This window comes from Esox lucius, chromosome 5 (genome assembly GCF_011004845.1).
Source record: "Esox lucius isolate fEsoLuc1 chromosome 5, fEsoLuc1.pri, whole genome shotgun sequence".
Classification (NCBI taxonomy): Eukaryota; Metazoa; Chordata; class Actinopteri; order Esociformes; family Esocidae; genus Esox; species Esox lucius.
In genome coordinates, this window is record NC_047573.1 from 20,897,661 (window position 1) to 20,920,314 (window position 22,654).

The 22,654-nt window shown below is 44.6% G+C and overlaps 2 protein-coding genes across 2 annotated transcripts; one reads left to right on the forward strand and one right to left on the reverse strand.

Annotated features, from left to right (window-relative positions):
• Positions 1–216: 216 nt before the first annotated feature.
• fam120b (family with sequence similarity 120B) lies at positions 217–11,988 on the reverse strand. Its single transcript, XM_010888691.3, has 10 exons — positions 10,531–11,988; positions 10,247–10,427; positions 9,966–10,067; positions 9,669–9,841; positions 9,397–9,489; positions 4,842–5,048; positions 4,013–4,115; positions 2,057–2,167; positions 1,752–1,809; positions 217–1,637 (listed from the first exon to the last, which is right to left on the reverse strand). Exons 1-10 carry the CDS (start codon positions 11,545–11,547, stop codon positions 1,607–1,609), a joined length of 2,076 nt encoding a protein of 691 aa, XP_010886993.2. The 5' UTR covers positions 11,548–11,988; the 3' UTR covers positions 217–1,606.
• Positions 11,989–16,338: 4,350 nt separating this feature from the next.
• Positions 16,339–22,058, forward strand: dld (deltaD). Its single transcript, XM_010888692.4, has 11 exons — positions 16,339–16,958; positions 17,087–17,377; positions 17,788–17,848; positions 17,945–18,202; positions 18,911–18,971; positions 19,086–19,216; positions 19,457–19,626; positions 19,833–20,049; positions 20,164–20,980; positions 21,093–21,201; positions 21,312–22,058. Exons 1-11 carry the CDS (start codon positions 16,905–16,907, stop codon positions 21,315–21,317), a joined length of 2,175 nt encoding a protein of 724 aa, XP_010886994.1. The 5' UTR covers positions 16,339–16,904; the 3' UTR covers positions 21,318–22,058.
• Positions 22,059–22,654: the final 596 nt, after the last annotated feature.

Here is a 22,654-nt window from a genome sequence, read left to right on the forward strand (position 1 = left end):
ACGATGAAACAAACTAAGTCAACAAACTGAGTTAGGTGTTATCACATCTTGAAGACTTGAAGACTTGACTGACCAAGCTTCTTATCTAAAAAAGAAACCCTAACCTTAAAATGAGCCTTCCTTCAACTCACCCCTGACCAATGACATACCTTTAATTGTCATGATTCGTATTATTATCCATATCAACATCGTTAACAGATATCAGTCATAAATAACTTGACAACAAACACACCACTTCCTTTATCTGTCATAAAAAATGTACACGTCACAATGAGCTCACAGACAATTGCATGACCTACTGTATGTCTGATTGGAATGATTCCAAACCAAATAGACAGGTAAGAGATCACCAAGGACTAATTCTAGCCAGGTCTGAATATTCATCACTGGCCTTGTGAGGATGCAGCTCAGTAAGGAAGAGAAAAGCTGTTTGTATAGTCACCCAGCCATATCATCAACATACATCATATTTAAAGACACATCTCAGGAACATATTCCCAATATACCCTCTTCAATTAGTTATAAACAATTATCACAGTGAAAAAAAAAAAAAAAGCTTAACTATTAACTATTCCAATGATAAGTATGTACCTAATTATTTTTTTCTTCTGGTTTGACCTTTGTGAACCTTTGTGAACGTCGGCTCATTATTTATAAATCTGTGAGTCGGGCAGAGGGCCAGAGAGTGCGGTGAATTAGCACTTGGAGCAGGTGTTCTCCTTGTTAGGACAGAGGGGCCCAGCTTGGCACCACGTGCATGTCATCACCCGCCACCAGAAGACCCAAGCCCTCTCTCCACACGGGTCGCCCGGGAGATTCTCCCACAGCAAGCCCAGCACCGGTCACTGCTGAGACGCATTATATGCGATAATCAGTGGAGTTTGGCGGTTGCTTTCCACAGCATTTGAAAGGGCCCTTTATCAGGGCCTTTTATTTCAGAAATGCTATTTTTAATGTGTAAAGCAAATATAACTACTGATAAAACTGCTAATAAATTCAAGTATACATGTCTATATATGTTTTGGAAGTGACACTCAAGCCTTATAACCCTATAATGGTGTCTTTAAGGTTTTGCTCAGATTTAGAGTAACTTGACCACCCCTGCAGTTTCCACCATCTCTTTGCAAACGTTCCAGTAAAGGGAGGACAGGCATCTCTTCTTTTATTTCACTATGACAATGCTTCATTTGGGATTTCAGGTGCGAAGACCAATTACACTTATTCTTTCGCTTCCACAGGTCGTCTTTCACCTCATACACTCCCTCGCCTCAGTTTTACAATGCATCGCGGTCAGCAGCAGCCCCTTTTCCCTCAGCTTGCTCCCCACATCTTCTGTCACTGCAGTCCTTTCGCAACCAACGTCTCACTGTGAGGTGAGCTATGTTTCTTAAAGAAACAACATCGCCGGTTTGGGCGGTTTTCGAAAATATATATATTTAAAAGAAAAGGCGTTCTAAAGTCAGTCTAATCTGACACGTATTCCTGAGTTAGCTGAGCTGTGCCGGTCGAAACAACAGGACACCTTTAAAGGAGTGTCGAGACAAGGCAGGATGGTGGATTGGTTTCACTGGAGCAGGGGCCCTTCTCTATCGTCCAACACTGACGGTCAGGGGTAATCCGGATGGGGGTTTTGCCACCTACGACAACAGAGTGGAGAGAGGAATCAAATACGTGTTTTGTTTTTTTTCCAAGGCAAAGCTGAACAACCGCAATGTCGCTCAGACAACCGTATAAAGGACACTGATGTTTACCTAGGAGCCAGGTGGTATCTCTGCCTGTCTGGATGCCTAGATCTTTGTCTGCCATGCTCTGCGAGAAACATAATATAATTTATTACGAGCAATACGAATATATTATATGTATAAGAAGCAAATAAAACAGTTAAAACAACTTGTACAGTTTGGGCCAACTGGCTGGTAGGCATTTCAGAAACAACAGGATGATATCTTGTGGCTGTGGCTTTGTTTTTAGCCAGTTGAAATGAATCTCCCTGTGGCTCCGCCCTGCCCCAGGCAGCCTCCAGCCGTCAGCAGCTAGTGGCATATCTGTAGCCTACCACAAGCCTGCGGTCTGGAGCCTCTGGCCTGGTTGTGTTGAGGAGGGGGATCACGCCGTCCTGACGGGGCTCCTCTACCCCTCCACTGCTCTCCGTCATTCACATGCTCCCCTAAGGATAACACAACACTAAATATTTAAATACTCTTTAAATTGTGAGGTCCGGGCTCTTGGTATAAATATGTTTGGAAGCAAAACATTAAGGAACGTTAAGAATCAACCTCCAAACCTAAACCATAAAATCCTGTGCTCCCCAAAGCAACACCAGCATCTCTCCACAACCCTGAGGTAATGATTACTGGTTGAGTAGGAGACATAAATTAAAGACATACCTTTTTTATGTCTACACTGAATAAATGGATTACAGTTGTTTTTAGCTGGCAGAATACAAGAAAAAGACTTAAAAACTTCAAAAATGTTGCAACACACACACACACACAGCTCTGAATTTGTCTTGTTTATACTTTGTCACTCAGATGATTAGAGGGCATCATTATGCTATTAGGGTCAGAATGTTTTTCACCTCAGTGGAACTCAATATTCTAGCAGCTTGAGAGGATTTTTTCCCTTGTAGAACAGTTTTACTATAAAATACGTATATATAAAACCAGAGGCAATTTCACTTCAACACAGTCGCGCTTGAGACTGAGATTCTTCTTGGAAATGTATGCCAAACCAAAAACTTAAAATTGAAAGAAAACCATACAACACATTTTACAAAAACATTTACTGGAAGAACTGTGAAAATGCAAAGGTCAACAACAGAATAGGCATTATAAGCACTGACATGCACAAGACATTACTTAAAACTTATTTCATTTCTAGTCACGTAGCTTTATATATACAGCAGGCAGACATACAAAAGGATTCAGTTACTCTTTGACTGTACGTTAGAATTGGGTGGCCTAAGTAATCCCAGGAGGTTTATGGTGTTTGGTACGAGGTGCGCCAGCTCCAGTGCCTCAGAACATTCTCCCTCCTGGGCTTCTCATACGACACAGTAAAAAAAACAACCAGCCATCTGCAGTCATGTAGGCGAAAACAGTAGGTTGACGAGGGAGGTCAAAGTAGTGTAGCAGTGCCCCTTTGAGCTAACAGGCGCATCAGAAACTGGTAAGTAACAGCGCAGTTCAACAGTGGCGTGCGGAACGGCAGCTCTTAGCATTTGAGCCGACAGAAAAAGGCTACGAAACACTGACTCAAATACTATCAGAACAGCCCAAGCTAAGCTACACAACTCATCTCACATATTCCACGCGTTCTTCAATGTCAAGACTGCAAACAGATGGAGCCAATTTTGCCGTCCTGGTTCTTTTAATTTCCAAAGAGAACCACAGGACTCTGGATACCAGTTGAAAGCAGTGGGGGCTGAGGACTTTGGAAAAAGGCCCCCACGTTATAATTTGGTTGTCTTGTTATGTTACTTAATATAGATCACATCCTATAAAAAGAAACCCTGAATTATTCTTGCTATGACAAAGCATCTTGAGGAGCCAAAATGATTTGCCACTGGAACCTTTCCAACAGACGGAGGCTCAGATGGATCTTATTACGTTGAATGTAGAGCCTGCTGGGTATTGATCCCCCAACAGCCCTGCATCATACAGTACGCCTTCTCTCTCTCAACGACCATTCTTCCATTTTATTCAGAACATATGGATAATAATGATAGGTTGTGTCTTTTCCAGCGTGCCAAAGAGTAGCCATGTCTATGCCTCAACCAACATTGCATGATAATTTCGGAGGGGATAATATAAAGCCTCTTTTGTTAACCGTTTGTTGTCATGGCACTTTTAGCCCTAACCTAAACGCAAAAAGTAAAAGCTAATAAAAATGGGTTTTGTAGATATGTTGAAGAGAGGTGAACCAGTAACTGAGCTGAGTAGGTCGAGGTGCACGTGGTTCAACCGCACCCGGACCTCAGCATGTTTTATTGGTCAGATGATGTGTCTCTCACCGGGCTTCGTTGTTCGTGGTCTGGACTGGATCATCCGGCCACGCCTACTGCAGGCTCCGAGGACCAGCTCTCTGAGGGAACGGAATAGAGACACCCAGGAATCCTAGACAACAGGACGTGCCAAGATAAAGTAAGAAAAATACCGCCTCCTTGAACAAACCACAATTAAGAGTTTCCCATGACATGCATTATTATAATATTTACATTTAACAAACGTCCTCCCAATGTTGTAGTATTTAAATCATAGTTATGCCTCTTATCTTCTACGGGCTGACGTCCCAGGTGAGACCTGAGGGTAAATACAGGGTACATAGCAATTCCCCAACAGGCACTGGAGAGGCAACGATCGGAAAAGCCTTTCAGTTGTCAGCCTCAGTCAGCATCCAGGGACCCAGCCCACCACAAGGGGTCACTAGAGAGCAATGCGACAAAGAATACTCTGCTGGCCCTACCTCACCCTGACCTGAATGGTATTATGCTCATTGTGCATTGCCCTTCGTAGCCAGGTTGTGGTGACGCATATCTTCCCTTTAGTGAAGTGTCTTACCACCCTGGAGGCCCCTACAAGACCAGGATGATGACGAAGATATGAGTTTAGATTTGGACTCGTGCCTGAAATCTGTTTTAATTATTGTATTGTATTTTATTTATTCAAACTCGTCATCAGACTGGTTTGAAAAATACAACTTTAAACGTCTGGATGTTGCTTTTGTAGTCCCATCTGGAACATAACACAGGAGAAAGATGAACTCAAGTGTGAGGAACGAGTTGCCGCTGTTACAGTAGCTAACAGCTATGATCAGTCAAACCGCTGTGACCACTGACTCACATTGCCCTCCAGCAGCGTTTCCTGTGACCTCCCGGAGTGAGCCAACAGGTACTTTGAGTGGAAGAGCAGCCCGTCAAAGGTGTTCCAGGGCATTAGCTGCTCCATGGGGAAGGGACAGCCACAAGTGCTGTTGGCACCCAACAGATGGGTCAGCCCTCGGACGAAAAGAGATCCCAGCTGAACCGCCCGGGGCTCCACGTGAGAGACCTGCAGGGAAGATGGAGAAGACACAGAATGGATAGAAAACACAATGCTCCACACTACCGGACAAGACCCACAGATTCGTTGAAGATGTTCCTACAGGTACGTTGCACAATGTGTTATCCTAACCGCCTGGCATGACCCCAATAGAAGAGTAGGACTTTAGGACAACACAGGCCCAAACAAGGATCCTCAGCCATTCAGAACAGGAGAGGCTGGGGTAGGAGCCATAGAACAGGAGAGGCTGGGTTAGGAGCTGTAGAACAGGAGAGGCTGGGGTAGGAGAAGTAGAACAGGAGAGGCTGGGGTAGGAGACGTAGAACAGGAGAGGCTGGGGTAGGAGCCGTAGAACAGGAGAGGCTGGGGTAGGAGCCGTAGAACAGGAGAGGCTGGGGTAGGAGCCGTAGAACAGGAGAGGCTGGGGTAGGAGCCATAGAACAGGAGAGGCTGGGGTAGGAGCCATAGAACAGGAGAGGCTGGGGTAGGAGCCATAGAACAGGAGAGGCTGGGGTAGGAGCCATAGAACAGGAGAGGCTGGGGTAGGAGCCATAGAACAGGAGAGGCTGGGGTAGGAGCCATAGAACAGGAGAGGCTGGGGTAGGAGCCATAGAACAGGAGAGGCTGGGGTAGGAGCCATAGAACAGGAGAGGCTGGGGTAGGAGCCATAGAACAGGAGAGGCTGGGGTAGGAGCCATAGAACAGGAGAGGCTGGGGTAGGAGCCATAGAACAGGAGAGGCTGGGGTAGGAGCCATAGAACAGGAGAGGCTGGGGTAGGAGCCATAGAACAGGAGAGGCTGGGGTAGGAGCCATAAAACAGGAGAGGCTGGGGTAGGAGCCATAGAACAGGAGAGGCTGGGGTAGGAGCCATAGAACAGCAGCTAGCTAGGTGCCGGGCAGATGTTCCCTGTATTTACCCTAAGGTCTCACCTGGGACGTCAGCCCATAGAAGATAAGACAAGGCTGATTAGACCCTGTCAAACACGACAGCCCAGAGACCTGCCTGCCACCTGCTCCCCACCCAAACACAGCTTTAGCTAAAACAAACAAAGAAATAAATCTGAAGGAAGTTGCCGCCAGCAAATTGAGCATTCCAGGGACACTGCTTCTGAACAAAACACTCCCAAATCCCCAATTTGACACATGCTGTAATTTGACAATGTGCGGCTACACATTTCCTGTTTATTGGTTGAACGAGGCAGTAAAAGTAGGAAATACCTACTTATGTGTGGGATGCCTGGCCAATTAGCAAACCAGTTAGAATTTTCGTTGAACATTTTTCTAAATATAGTCTGGCCTTTTATCCATAAATTGGTGTGTTTTTCCTTAAATCCTGAGGCCACAATGCTAATCTACAGCCATGGAGCCACAGTCAGTAAAGAAGTTAAAGTTGGGAAGGCCCACTTCTTAAAATATATGGATGCAGCTGCCCTGCAGCAGCTTCGCCAAAGCATCAACATTTAAATCTCCTCCAACCAGATGCCTAAGAACATCAGTAAGAACTGGCACTCCTCCGCGTTTGAGTTCATCACACTTGAAAACACTCGCTGGAGAGTGTGTATCTTTAAATCAGCACCGCAATTCCCCTTTTGGCTCTACAACCCCAGGCGAACAGCGGCTCATTGCACTACTAGCAACTGGGAAGGGTCTAACGACTCTCATTTTTAGCCTTTGCGGTTGAATGAAAGGGTTTATCCGTGCGGCTGAAGGCTGAATGCTAGCTCCCAACAGCTTCCTAATGCAGTGGCATCTTCAGATCCTCAGCCCCGAGGCTGAATGGACATTCCCCTGGTATGAGAAAGCACTGCGGGGGAGAGAGATTAGAGAGAGAATGAGAGAGGGTGAAAAGGGAGAGAAGCATCAGGCTACCCCCGGAGTCTCCTGCCATCTGTCTCCCCCCTGTTAACCACCCCTCCTCCCCCCCCCGTCGGCCCCTCCCCTCCCCTGGGTTTTAAGGCAGATGTGATAGTGTCCTTCCTGGTGGGAGGCAACAATAGTGTGGGGCAACAGGTGCTCCGAGAGCCCCGGAGTACAAGAGGCGGACGCAAGCCGACACACACTAATCTGTCCAGCAGAAGGCCGTCGCCACCCCTGCATCGAGTCACACACAAACACACACACCACACCACAGCAGACCGAAGCCATCGCTCACATGGCTGAAAAAAACAACAACGTTCAATGACGACAAGAAACAATGTTATATGCGAAAACACATTGAACAAAAAAGCGAACAGAACACACATCTCAGGGATGTTACTGAGTTACAGTTAATGTAATGACAAATCTATTGTAGTCTGTAGGGCCTATTCTACGGATTTCACATGACTGGGAATACTGATTTGCGGCTGTTCATTACAGATACCTTTATACAAAAGGTTGGGGAGTTGCTCAGAAGACCAGTCAGTATTTGGTGTCCACCATTTGTCACATCCAGCGCAACACATCTCCTTCACATAGAGGTGATGGGGCTGTTGACCGGGCCCTGAGGAATGTTGTCCCACTCTTCTTCAATGACTTAGAAATTGCTGGAGATTGATGAGAACTGGAATACTCAGTCTGGCACATCAAACCAGAGCACCGCTGACAAGTCTGGGACAGTACTTAGGCCATGGAAGAACTGGGCCATTTTTATAGTACAGGAGTTGTGTACGGGACCGCAGATTATCGCGCTGAAACATGAGGTGATGGAGGTGGATGGATGGCATGACATCGCAGTCTCTCGGCACATTCAAACTGCCTTGGATGAACTACAGTTGTCCGTAGTCTATGCCTGCTGCCTCCACGGGCCACTCTGTCCACAGCACTGACATCAGCAAACTGCTGGCCCACACAGCGCCATACACCCGGTACCGTGCAAACCTGGGTTCACCCAGGAAGAGAACACTTCACCAGTGTGCCATTGGCCATCAACGGTGAGTATTTCCCCACTGAAGTTGGTTACAGGTCATGACCCTGGTGAAAAATGTGACCAACACTACATGTTGTGTATATATTTTGTTTAGTGTGGGTAAGTTATTTGTCAGTCATATGTGTTTGAATAGGGTTTTACTAATGATAGTGGCAAAACCAACAATCCACAGTCTTGACAAAATGTAACATTTTTAAAGATCAGGTCTCTCAGCCTCCAAGTTAAAGTAAGTCAAGATTTTTATTCACATCCGAGGAAAAGAAACAAGCTGAAATGAGCAGTGACTTGACAAGACAAGGGAAACTTTAGCTTTAACTGATGCTGAGAGGAAGCTATGGAGGCTCCATAAATCAGAAGGTAGCTTCCTGGAGGTCTCCAACCAGGCTCTAATTTGTTGTTGCTATCATCCATTATCTCTACCGTAGGGAGCCGCTATCAACCTGGCCCAGGAAAACAGCCTGCCGCTCTGGGCGTCCGGGGCAGAAATAGCAGGCGTAGTAGGGTTTAAATTAGGGTGGGACGCTGCAAATAGCTGCTGTGGTCAGCGTCGGGGACAGCTCGGAGACCGTTGCCAGAGCATCGCTCTCAGGTTCAGACCACAATTAGAGCCGTTTGGCCAGGAATGTCGCAATGCGACCCAAAATTATCCCCCCTCAGCAGTTTTTGATCTTGTATCTTTTTGTATATCGAGAGTCAACTACGAGTCTCCTTCTGTGGGACATGCTGCATAGTGGGGGGAAAAGACTTCTTGAATATGCAATTCTTACAGCCTATTCTCTTGTTGTGGGTTTGGTTAGAGATGAATATGTCCACATATTTCTCATTCAAGTAAGAATGTGCGGAGAATGCCAGCCGGTGTGGAGCCAGACAGTCAGAAGACATCAGGGTGGGACTGCTCTTAATCATAAGGAGTCCACAAACAAAACTCAATACCGGTTCCACTCCCATCAAAATAAATCAGTGTTCCTGCACCCTACCTGCCATTTACTCCCTACCTGCCATTTGCAATCAGCCAGTCATCTTCCGCACATGCGCACACTCTGATGAGGGCTATGTTAGGTTATATTAAGTGATGGTATATTGGCAGTTATTTCCTTGATTGGGTAAGAGCCATATGGTCATGTGCTCCACACTCCAAGCTCATTGGCTGGTTGCCCTCACATGACGCGGTGTGGAAAATGTGAAACTTGGATGAGCAGAATGAAGACAGTGTATATAGTAAAAATGATGCCTTTCAAAAGTTCTAAAAACACTTTCGTTTTTTCCAAAGCTTTTTAAAAGCTTAATTAATCACGAATAATAAGGTTGACTTTTTGCAAATGCATTATGACTTTAGATGTTTACTTAAAACACATACCTTATGTCATTTGCTATTTATCTTATGTAGTACCTATATTGTACAAAAAAATGCAACATTAAAGGACATTGAAGGAGCAAATTGTACTCACCCTTGTGTGAAGCAGTTCTGCGTGTGATTTGTACCTGACACAAATAGCTTGGCTGAGATACGCATCTATGTCTTCCAACGAGAGGTGCCTGACCTAAAAACAAGCACGCAAATCAAGAATGACGAATCAGTGAGAAAACCTAACCTCAGACAGGAGACTGGTTCACTTGATGATAACAGTTCCCTGAGATGAGCAGACGTAAATGCGTTGGCAACGGCCACCCCCCAAACAAACAGAAAAAGATCCACACTAAAACAAGGGCATTTCCACACCTGTATGGCCATGTAGGTCACAAGACACAGCACAGCCAACAGAGAGCCATCCATACGACCCTGCTCCACTGAGAACTCGTCCAGCTCAAATACAGCCCAAAAGGTAGCGATGCGGAGGCACGTCGCTTCAGGATCCTTCCCAAACCATAAAACCTTCAAATCTGGTTTCACACCTTAATAGGGAAGATCTCAGATATTTTCAATGGGCAAGCATTCCATCTATGGCACATTGCATCATGCGAGCAACTTCATGTTAGTCATGAGTTGTTACATTTGTATTAAGAATTAACAACACACCAGAGTGGTTCAGAGGCATGGGAGATACAACTCTGGGCTCCTTCAGCGGGTTTCCAGGAAAGACAAACCATTCCTTAACATTTGGCGCATGTTCACCGTTGTCTGAAGACACATGATGAAAGGCAAGAAATGTACACGTTAATTATGGATTTACATTATATGGAAACCTGTTTCATTGAGAGGGATGTCCGGTCTTAAAACTGACAGATAAATATGCAATGTTGTAATAACCACATAAGAATCACCAGAATACATGTTATTAACCATGTAATATACAATACCTGGATGTGTGGGTAACAGAATGCCATAAATGCGTTCTCTACTGGGTTGAAACACAATGGCCTGAGGGGTGAGCTCAGTATCCTCCATGTCTTCAAGTGTATTACTGCATTCCACCACACCATCATACAGTACATTGTATTCCATAAAACACTCAGATCGCATGTGTTTTTCTCTGGCTGCCTAAAAAACAGGATTAAAAACAAACAACATCTTACCTGCGTTTTTTTTTTATGTTACTGGGGATTTACAATGTACAGAATGCCTGCTTCTTCCATTGAATTACCTGGAGGATTGCAGGACTCAAGTAGCCCTCCATCACACACACAGATCTGGGAGGTGAGGTGTTAGGAATTTCCCATAGTGGCTGTTGACCAGGAAGTAGATAGTACTGTATTGCTTTCTCCAGAGCCTCTCTATCTGAAAAAGACACAGGGCTGACGCCCTGGTTTCCCACTATGGACAACTGGTTGCTCCTAATGAAATCTGCTGCCGCATAAATCTTTTCCCCTTGAGGCGGAGACTGTGGATGTTTCCTCCGATATGTTGCGAGGGCATCCCTACGCAGGCGCTGCATCCGCTGCTCTGGTACCACGTCGTTACCTAGGAGACATGCAAGCAGGGGGAGCTCTGCCTTCTGCAGACGCAGGGCGTGGCACAGCTTGTCTCTGGAAAACAGCACCGTGGTCATGGTGTCCAGCCTCAGCTGACTCACAGACAGATAAGGGACGGAGTCAAAGATAATAAAATCTGTGTCTTGCCCCAGGATGCCCATACAGTTGTGACGGACGGCAAAGTTGGCAATCTCATAATCGGCCTCGCGGACAGAGCACCAGGTCTCCTGGCCCAGGGATTTGAGAGCAAAGCGAGAAAAGGTAGCCAACCCTGATGGGAGACAGAAAAGCTCCCTATTGGGCTGTTGAGCGTGGCTCTTTAAATATTGGAATACCCTGGCAACATCCTTATTGACCCTCAGTCGCCGTTTCACCCATTCGGCCCGTTTGCCTTCTTCTACTACCCCGTCAAAGAAGAACACAAGTCGTATGCCTGCTGACGAGAATGCAGCCACAAACTCCTCCAGGCAATGCATGAACTCTTTCCACTGGCCACCGTACACCCAGGCTTGGCAGCTGTACCACTGTCTCAGACAGGCCATGCCATCCACTACCAGAGTAGGAATGGTGCTGCCACCATTTTGGTGCCCGTTGTTGACATGCTGCCTTGCCATCTCCCGGAGGTCCACCATCACACAAGCTTCTGGACAACATGTCTCTATAAAATATTGCAGTCCTTTTACACCCATTTCTTCAAACACAAACAAAATAAAAGACGTTTTAAATGACTATCGACGTTACTAAGAAGGCTATTTAAAGTGGCGCAGTATATTACTCTTGCTCATGCCAGTCAGTCCATGTATCACATTCAAGTAAGTTAGGTAATAACTGACAAAAATTGCTTAAAGAATATTAAGGGAAGAACATTTTCACAACAGTATCAAAGATGCAAGCTCACTCGCTTTGAGGCTGCAGCATCTGCATCTAGCTAGCTGGCTATCCATAACCAACTCATGTCTTGGACAGCAACACGGATTTGCAGTGTATCGGCATTCAAAGCATTGCAATCACCATAGCCAATGTGTGCGTCGTGCACTAAATCCATTGCTGTAATGTGGCTTTTAGCGTTAACATACCTCACAACATTTATGATAGCTAGTCCTCGGCAGACCGCTGCAAAAATATTACTTCCTGTTTTGAACAGGACGCTGAGTTGCGTCACCACGTAAGAGCTCAAAAACAAAACACACGTGCGCGGAGGGGATACATTGTTTTTCGTTTATAAAGTAACATTCTGCAACAAGGTAATTCAAATCTAGTGCATTTGGTTACATTTCTGAGACCTCACCGTAGTAAAGCGTGTGGGGAAAGTAGCCTGTTCTAGTAACTGCACCGAACGTTCAAACCGTTTATTGAAATTAGGTTAGCCTGTATTATTCAGGGTGGCTGCAAAAAAGTTGCCTTTGTTAAAGTTTTTTTGGAATAAAGCTGAAGGATGAGCTTAAAATAGTGAATATGGTTAACTTTCTATTATATTCTTGAATAGATGTAGCTAAGTCTACTGCTGTTGCGGAGAAATAGATCATCCAGGAGTTATATTACTGTGCACACAAAGGTCTATCTTCTATTGTGGCCAGAGTCTTGAAAAGTGTGAATGGGATGTAGCATATGCAGGCTGTCACCGCAGGTGCCTACATCTGTTCATCTCTGGGCAGATGCTCCCAGGGACGTGGGGAGCCATTCTAAAGGGGCACCGCCCCGTTTAAATCCTCCATTGAATGGAATGGCGTTGTGTCGTAATTCAGATTGCCTTGGTCCGGAATTGAGGGTGAGGGGCTCATTAACAACCGTCTTGATGGCATTCTAGCACTGGAGCTTAGTTGAATGTGAAATAGCGATGGTGGTTGGTTTTCTGTGGCAGTGATGCAATTTTGTAAACTCTGACAGCTACATTAAGTTAAAAATTTTAAATATATGTGCGAGAATCGAGCACTTAAGCTTACGACATATAACTAATGTTAAGAGTGTTCCAGAGAATTCGTACCAGCAACCATTGGGAAACAAATATAACTAGAACATACAAAGTCATAGCAATATTTTATCCTAATGTATTTAGCTAAAAAAAGTTCATATGAACTCAAAAGTTGTTCTATGAACTCAAAAGTTGTTTTAGTTCATAGATCAATGCAAACTATTTTAGAGTGAAGCCTTCAATGGCTCCCATAGGTAGTAATCAGTAAATCAATGATTTTATGATTGTATGGCCTGGGCTTACATCTTGATATTGCCGTTTGGATCACCTCTGACCTTTTATTGATTTTCTTCACCCCCCACTAGCAGCCAAGCTTGACACACAAGAAAAAAAACACAAATGAGGCAGATGTTCTACGCAAAGCACGCGACTGCCCTTCACTCTGTTAAAGAATTCAAGAGTGGCTCAGCGGTAAAAAACAATCCTAAAGAATGCATTCACTCGCACGCACGCACGCGCACATACACACACGCAGAAATAGGCCTCAAAGTTACCCCAATCTTCCCCCATGACCCCAACAATACAGGGCACAAAAAAGTTCTCTTTGAAATGGGTCCATGTCCACTCACAGAGCAGCTGCCTGAGTAATCGTACTTCTAGAAGACAAATGAATCCCGTGTCGTTCATAGGATCACAGGTAAGCACATGGGTATTGTCATTAAAATAGGGGTAGGGCCAAAGCCAGCAGATTTGCTATCCTGAGTCTGTCGTCATGGGGTGATGCTGCACTACTGCTTATCCATCATCTGGACGCAATCGAGCCACGCGACATATTCTTTATCATTGTAATCAGCACAAGCCTTTGCAGCATCACACAGGATGCCGACGAGAGACCCATTGTCCTAAAATAAATCTCGGCCTGGAGGTTCAGCGCACTAAACAACCCCCGTCCTCTGTCTGAACTCAAGTCCAGTTATGAGGGAAGTGATGGAGAGAACAGAGATTCCTCAGCACATCGCACCTGTTGTCTGTCTTTGACAAAACTAACAACCTCTGTTCGCTGTATGTCGACGTTGTTCAAATTAATATACATTAATATATTATGTACAACCAATTAAATGTTTATTCCACTCTAGTTGAATAGTACCAGGTCAACTGGACTTTTGACATCGATCAACAAGATTAATTGTACAAACTCCCAATAAGGTCATAAATTGATTATTAAGTTTTAGACGTCTGGCGGTAACGTAGCTTATTCGCCTGAGTTGCTATCTGGTCATAATGGTGTGACGTTCACAGTGTTTATGTTCCCACGAGCAATCTTTCCGAAAAACCTAAGTTCTGGCTTCCCCAACCATATGGTCAGCATCATACCGTTGCAGCCTCTTAAACATGCTTCCAGTCCAATTTGGATGAAGACTGCAATATGTAGAGAAACAGTAGAGACATGCAGTTTAGGTTGGGGAAAAACGACATTTGGTGAGGAGCAGATGGTTGGCTTGGGGGGCTGTCCGCGTCTAAAGGCGTGTCGTGCCCTCAGATAGAATCCCCAAGGGCTCCCCCTTGTATTCAAAATCAATGAAAATTAAAGCGCAAAGAAAAGATGAATAGTCAGACCTCGAGTCCCTCCTTTGTTCATTGGAGCTACTGGTGGGCAGGAGTTAAAGTACAACAGCCCCCTATAGAAACACTTAAGTTAAACAGTCTCCCCATAGTCCACCTTCAGAAAGATGGGGGAGTTCGAAGAAGGAGCTTTCTGCTTGATTTAACCAAGACAGAATCGCGTGGCATAAATTATGTTTGAAAAGAATAAGTGTAGTGAGCATGATTCTGAAGGATTTCACCATGCCTTTCGGTTACGCTTTGCTGAAGTAATCGAGAAATGTGTGCCACGTCAATAAAATAAATGCCTGATAGTAGGCTGTATGATGATAGAAGGGTTGGGGAACTGGTGAACGCATAAGCACGCGGAATTGCGGAGACTGCAAAGACCTGCAAAAAACATCAGCATTGGGATTACTCCATTGAGTGGACTGCATCAACTGGTTAAATACAACTCGATCTACAAATAGGTTACATGGCCATAGACACATGAATAATGGCATTAGTCATAGTGTTTAAATGTTCTCTCCTCGCCTTTCCTTAGGGTACAAAGGTATGCACCTATTCATATTTTGATGATTATAAAGGATTATAAACAAAACAAAAACATATGTTTGACATTACACCCATAAAGACATAGTAAACAAATGTGCGTAATTGCGCACGGGATCAATGCTTTCCTTGTTTTGGAAAGCCGCTCAAAAATTAAAATGTCGTTGCTGCCACCCGCCAAAAAATTGAAATGCCGTTTCAATTAGCGCCCTATATTAAGACCACCCCGACACACACACCCCGACACACACACACACACTCTCTCTCTCTCTCTCTCTCTCTCTCTCTCTCTCTTTTTCTCTCTCTCAGTGTCACCAGCGAGCCAGTGTAATCAGCTTAGAGCATCCAGTACAAATTATGTCCTCTTTTACATGACACAAATGTGTTTCTAAAAGTTTCTGCAATGAAAAACAATGGACAGTTTACCAAATTGTATAGGGTAGTTCAAACTCTCTGTTGTTGCTAAAACTCAAATAACCCCAATAAGGTGGACTTTTAGCAATCTATACGTGTTTTTTTTTTACCGAGTACATTGTTGTAGGGACGGCAGCGTGCGCCGAGGGGAGCTCTTTCTCCCTAGTACATTGTGGAGAGAGCAGGTGCTGCTGACTGAATTACCATACAGCTGAGAGCACAAAGACGAAACTTATTCTTCCCCCGCACAATAACAAAGTGCCTTAATGACAGCCACGCGAACGACACACACCAGCTAAGGTTTTACTACCCAGCGTAAGAATGTAAGAAGGAAAATCTATGTGCCTATTAAGTAAATACAATATTTTTGCATTTATACACTGGAGAAAAGGCAAATAAACATCCACCTGTTGATGCGCAAACTTTTCTTAACTCATTCAAGTGAAGAACCACATTCGCAAAGCGCAATAATATCGTGTTTGGGAAAGTTTTTTATGAGCTATGGAAAAATATATTAAGTCATTGAACATCACTTTGATGAAATGCAAATTAATGTTGACCACTAGTTTTACATTGTGATTAGACTAACTAAGGTCAATGAAGTAAATAATTCGTTTATGTAGGCAAACTATGGTAAAAATGAACTACAAATTAAATAAAAAGCAACAATCAAGAGAAAAGAGTAATGCAAAGCTAATGAAAAAGGTGAAAATGGTATTTTATCGGAGTAATCATTGCAGAAGTATTCTGTTTAGAGCGGGTACAGACAGTAGCCTATGGGTCATACGGTGCGGAGAAGTTCTGTGATGTAATTTGAGGTTTATGTCAGAGAGGGATGTAAAGGATTCTTGAGGTATAAAATTTGTTGGAATGTAAATGAGAATGTTTTGTTTTGTGTCATGGGGAAGGGTTGCACATTTTACAGCTCAGTGACCATTTGGCGATCTTTTGAGAGGGAGGTTTGGAAAAGTGTCCCTTTGTGACAGCTCGAGCCAGATTGGGGAGTAGCTCATTTGCATCTCATTACCCTAGCAGCCGCAGTCTGTATATAACCGGCGGCAGGCTGACTGGGACATCAGACACACGCATAGTTACATAGGGTAAAGAACTTAGAAAGCATTGGGGAAGTGTTTTGGATCAGTACCATTTTTTCTCATTATCAATCAAGAGGAAATAAACAAAACACAAGCAACCCTAATAATTGGGTCGTCTCCTTTGAGTCAGAAGCTGTGTTGAACTGTAGGCTAATATCTAATAGCCTAACTGGATTGGAATTTACGCCTTGGCACGGAATTTCGAGTTAATTCTCGCATTTTTCGTTGGGATTTTTCGTCAACTCCACTGTTGAGGATTACATTGTACTGTAAATTCTGTTAATGAAGATACACTGAGAAGCATCTAGACAAAACTCACATTCCATTCAAGACTACTGAAGACCTCGTACGGATTTTTAAGTGGGACTTTTGTTAACGGAAAATAACTTTCTCCATGAATTTCTGAGCTGGGTCATTCATACATTGCCCTGGCTTGTGGACATTTAACTATTTATTGAATATTCTCAGCACAATGGGACGCCAGTCGCTCTCGATAGCTGTCATCCTTTGTGTCTTGATATGCCAGGTATTGCGATTTTTACTGTATTTCAAACTGATTTGTGTTTTTGAACTGTATTATTAATAATGTATACATGTCGAAAACTTAATAATATAGAACGCAAATGTAATCATAACATGCATTTTATTTCACAGGGTTTTTGTTCAGGGGTTTTCGAGTTGAAGTTACAAGAGTTTCTTAACAAGAAAGGAGTGTCAGGCAATACAAACTGCTGCAAAGGAGTCTCCGGGGTTCAACAGTGCGAATGCAAAACGTTTTTTAGAATCTGCTTGAAGCATTATCAAGTTAATGTTTCACCGGAACCCCCTTGTACCTATGGCAGTGCGGTTACTCCGGTCCTCGGATCAAACTCCTTCCAAGTGCCTGAAACAACTGCAGAAGCATTCGCCAACCCTATTCCGTTTCCTTTTGGATTCACGTGGCCGGTGAGTATCAGCGCATCTTGATATACAATATAACACTTATCTTGGTCATTTTTAGGACTTCAACGTCATTATTCTAACGGTTGTATATAAATTAAGCCTATATAACGGGACCGGAGAGGGATGTGGGCACGTATAACAAATGCTGCCAGGGTGGGAAACTTCACATCCTCATAGTTGGCACATAATTGGCATCGCTACGTGAAATTCCGAAACATTTCATTTTACAGCCGTGTGAAGGTGGTGGAATTTAGTGTGAAACCTAAAGGTAGCGCACCTCTATTAAGCCTTATAGAAGCAATCCTTGCAACTTCACATGTGAACTATCCTGAGATTTTATGGACTGTGGTGCGTCAGCGTCTTATAAACCATTTCCACAGTTGTTCATTATGTTGTTTCCTTTATTTCTATAGGGGACATTCTCTCTCATCATCGAGGCCATACGCACAGATTCAATCGATGATCTTTCAACAGGTACATTCTATATAACGCAATGTGTCACTAAATTAATCGGGAATCATTAATTATTTATATACAGTATATTTATATTCTTGTTTTCATCATTTCCAGATAACCCAGAACGTCTTATCAGTCGCTTCACTACCCAGAGGCATTTAACCGTGGGAGATGAGTGGTCCTCTGATTTACAGACTGGTGGAAGAACAGAGTTGAAGTACTCCTATCGATTTGTTTGTGACGAGCATTACTACGGGGAAGGTTGTTCTGTCTTCTGCCGTCCACGGGATGATGCCTTCGGTCACTTCACCTGTGGGGAACGTGGCGAGATAATTTGCAACTCAGGATGGAAAGGAACCTACTGCACAGAATGTGAGTACGCCACATTGTCTCTACATTTGTTTTGCCCATAGGCCTACCTACAATTGTTCTTCCGTTTTATTTCCTGTTGCAAAATCATTGTAGATATGTTTAATTTTCATCGAAAATATTTAGTGTTATTAGTTAATAATTTAACTTTTCAAAAATGTGGGTTGCAACAGGCGTCTAGGCTACTGTTTAGGCGAATTTAAATTAGAGAAGTTTGCCGAATAATCACACGCGTGCCATAGATTAAATGTAATGCCTGATTGGCTACTTGGCAGTGCGCTTGGCGTTGATTGGCTTAGTGCGGTGAGGTATTGTTGGAAGCGGGCAGCTGCTGAGTGAGAGCAGACAATGGAGCAGCTGTCCTGCACTGGCACCATGTACACCAGCTGTCTACTCTTATCTGCACCGACTCGGGGACATTAAGGGGAGGGGCTGTATGAGCAGAAAGAAAAAAAGGGACTTCTGACCCATAGTTAGGAAAAAAAAGGAGCCTTTGTGTGTGAATCTTTTGTGCGAGAGCAACTGTGTTAAGCAGAATGTTGGTCCCCCTGGTGATGTGGGGAGCATATTTTCTAGGTAACGGCTAATGGGGCCATCAGCCCACTGAAATGAATTAGCCAGTGTTTACTGAAAAGGGCCCATCTGAAAAGAAGCTTTGGTTCAATGAGTTAGATTCCCATGATTCACGTGTAATGGTCTTTCTCATTGCAGCGATCTGTCTTCCTGGTTGTGACGAGGAGCATGGGTTCTGTGAAAAGCCCGGGGAATGCAAGTAAGTCCAAAAGACCTGTCCGTCTCACTTTGTTGAATCAGTCAACAGGATCACAGTTTGGTATAGCTTCAAATGCCGGATGTCTAACTGGTTGCGCTGTATGTATGGTTGCAGGTGTAGAGTTGGCTTCAGTGGACGCTACTGTGACGACTGCATCCGCTACCCAGGTTGTCTTCATGGCACCTGCCAGCAGCCGTGGCAGTGCAACTGTCAGGAAGGCTGGGGTGGTCTCTTCTGTAACCAAGGTGAGTCCCACAGTCTCCCTTTTACTCCACCACATTCCGACTTTCATTAAGACAGCATAGTCTCACCAGTATGCCCTTGTGGCCAGTATACCAGTAAAGTTGGGAGAACAGGACACCACAATCCAAACGCTGTAGAAACACTGGTGGGGCTTTCTTTGCCCATGGGCGGGTCGTGAAACATCCAGTGTATCACAGTACGGTCTCTGAAGGCTAAGCCACATGTGCCATTGTCCGTTTCAGATCTCAACTACTGCACACACCACAAACCCTGCATGAATGGAGCCACTTGTACCAACACTGGCCAGGGCAGCTACACCTGCTCCTGTAGGCCCGGCTTCACTGGGGCCAGCTGTGAGATTGAGGTCAACGAATGTTCCAACAAGCCTTGCCGGAATGGGGGAAGCTGCACTGTAAGTGTTTTTGGCCGAGCTTCCTCTCATTAATTACATTAGAAAGCATTCCTCCGTGATGTAATTGCCCATAGCTTGGGATTCTGCTATGCAAGAACTGGCAGGCCTTCCACGTGGTGAATGTAGCATGTTGATAACAAGTTAATGGCAGGTTGTTAGGGAGTTGTAACTTTAGCTGAGCAAGTGCTTTGTCTTTCCTCTGACAGGATCAAGAGAATACATACAAATGTGCCTGCCCCCCAGGCTTCTACGGTAACAACTGTGAGCTCAGCGCCATGACCTGTGCAGATGGGCCTTGCTTCAACGACGGACGCTGTGCAGACAACCCCGAAGGAGGTTACTTCTGCCAGTGTCCTCTCGGCTACGCCGGATTCAACTGTGAGAAGAAGATCGACCACTGCACCTCCAACCCATGTTCCAATGGTAAGCTGAAATGCATTTCTTCAGTTCCAAGTTCACCAGCTAAATGTCTGCATTCAGAGTGAGTCGACATATCCAGAGAGCAGATGCTTTAACGTATCTTGGTACTGTCTCCAGGGGCCCAGTGTGTGGACCTTGTGAATGCCTACATGTGCCAATGCGTCGAGGGCTTCTCCGGGGCTAACTGCGAGGATAACGAAGATGAGTGCGCCAACTACCCCTGCCAGAATGGGGGCACATGCACGGACGGTGTGAACGACTACACCTGCACCTGCCCGCCTGGATATGCCGGCAAGAACTGCAGCTCGCCCATCAGCAAATGCGAGCACAACCCCTGCCACAACGGAGCCACATGCCATGAGAGGAAAAACCGCTACGTGTGTGCCTGCGTGCCGGGCTACGGCGGTCATAACTGCCAGTTCCTGCTGCCGGAGCAGCCCCCGGGTCAGCCTGCGCTGGAGGGAGCTGGTGAGAGATACTCCGACGACGAGGACCAGGGCCAGTTCCCTTGGACGGCGGTGTGCGCCGGGATTATCCTGGCGCTGCTGCTCCTGCTGGGCTGCGCCGTGCTTGTGGTTTTCGTCCGGGTCAAGGTGCAGCGGATGAGCCAGCAGGGAGACAACTACAGTGATAGCGAGACCATGAACAATCTGGCCAACAACTGTCAAAGGCCCGGCAAGGAACTCTCTGTCAGCATGCTTGGCACGGCCGGGGTCAAGAACACCAACAAGAAGGTGGACTTTCCCTCGGATGGCAGCGGTTCCGAGAAGAACGGCTACAAGTCTCGATACTCCTCAGTGGATTGTAATCTCGTTCACGAGCTGAGGCCCGAGGATTTGTTGAAAGAGGACCAAGAGAAAAGGGAAGCGAAGAGTTCCGAGGCCTTGTTTTCCGACAGTGATTTTGAAGACAAACACAGAAAACATTTAAAGAGGTGAATATGTGCATATTTGGTTAAATGACGTTCCACCAACAGGAGTCACGCCTGTGTGACAAGTCTTAGTGAATGCCCATGTTAACGTGTTTCCTCCTTCTTGTGTTCTCAGTGACACCTCAGAAAATAAACATGCAGAGGATGCGATGTGCAGCGACACAAAGTACCAGTCAGTCTACGTCATATCAGACGAGAAAGATGAATGTATTATTGCGACTGAGGTGAGTCGCCACTTTTGCGCCACTACAAAGACTTTCCTGCTTATTTGCATGTTTCGAGTGGTCTGCGAATAGCTCAGTACTAAACCATTTCCATTTGGTGTCTTCCCCAGGTGTAACGCCACAATGAGCTGTAGCTCGTCTTCTCTACGGGAGGTTTTACTCCGGTAAATGCTGCTCAAAACCAGAGGGAAGGTTTCCCTTTAAGTGACTGCTGCTGTGGGACTAAGACTTTGTTAGTGATGTTCAGAATGAGCTGGTTCTCGACTGAAGAAAGCACAGTGACTGCAGATAAAGGATGGTTGGACCATACTGGCCCGCGCTCTCACAAGTTATGTTTCCCAGGAACGTGCCCAATATGGACTTGTTGCACTGCCTGTGAGGACAGTTATACCTCATTGCACTATGTATGGAGGGTTGCTTTTCAATATGTATTTAAACATACACATTTGAGTTAATTACTGTGTATAATGAGTATGCACTAACTGCAGTGTATATTTGTAAAGCATTTGAGCCAGTCTTCTGAATTGGTTTGGAGAGGGAGAAACACTGCCTTCAAATTTGTTAAAATACTGTTTTTTTGCCTTCTTCAAATATGTATTTTTTTAATTTAATTGTGTTATTTGTTCCATTTGTTTGTACTTTTGTAGAGTTCATTTTGACATAATTTAAGTACATTTTGTTTGTTTCAAATATGTATAATGTATATAAGGCACTTCAGGTCAACGTGACTTTGTTTTTCAATATAAATGTATTTAAGAAGCATTGTATAGAACCTATTGGAATTGTTTTATTGCTGTTGCCCATGACGGAAATCAACTAAATATTTTTCCAAAATAAATGATGTATGAAATAATGAATGTAATGCTTATGTGCCTTTAATGTTCACATACAATACCATGTCATGCAAAACCTTAAACATTATTAGAGTTTGGTCTCTCAGTTCCTCTTTGGGATCAATGCATACAATGTATTGCAGAACAAGTAAACTGCAAACTGAGTGAGTATCCTTGGTCTTATGCAACAGGCAACTGTCTCCATGTGGTACTTCTCTAAGTGAGACAAAGACACACCCGGTAATCAGAAATTACTACCCTCATCTTGATGTCAATTTATTTTTAGGAAGAAAGAAACCTCTGACAAAAAAAGAAACCACCCCTGGAAAATGATCTGTTCAGAATGGTCCAATTTTGTTTAAAACTTAGTCAATGTCATTTAGTAACACTGGGTGGTAGAGCAAAAGCAACTTGCACTTTGTACTCATCAAAGACTAATTGGGTCCATACTCTTGGAGAAACCAAACCAGCGTGACAAATGGTTACAAATGTGTGTATGAAAGCAGGGGGAAACGCATCACTACTACTTGAGAGTACGTCCGCCTGTCCTTCTTCATTCATAATCAGCCTCTGAAGCATTGAGTGAGATCCAGCCAAGCATGGCTGTGGACAGCTGAAAA

Bases quoted from the DNA above. Each gene is read 5' to 3' on its own strand.
- dld (XM_010888692.4), top strand. From the start codon at position 16,905: ATGGGACGCCAGTCGCTCTCGATAGCTGTCATCCTTTGTGTCTTGATA. The intron at 16,959-17,086 runs GTATTGCGATTT...TTTATTTCACAG, and splicing joins TTTGTGTCTTGATATGCCAG to GGTTTTTGTTCAGGGGTTTT. The intron at 17,378-17,787 runs GTGAGTATCAGC...TTATTTCTATAG, and splicing joins CTTTTGGATTCACGTGGCCG to GGGACATTCTCTCTCATCAT.
- fam120b (XM_010888691.3), bottom strand. From the start codon at position 11,547: ATGGGTGTAAAAGGACTGCAATATTTTATAGAGACATGTTGTCCAGAA. The intron at 9,490-9,668 runs GTGTGGAAATGC...GCTTGTTTTTAG, and splicing joins TGACCTACATGGCCATACAG to GTCAGGCACCTCTCGTTGGA. The intron at 4,116-4,841 runs GTGAGTCAGTGG...CCTGTTGTCTAG, and splicing joins AAACGCTGCTGGAGGGCAAT to GATTCCTGGGTGTCTCTATT.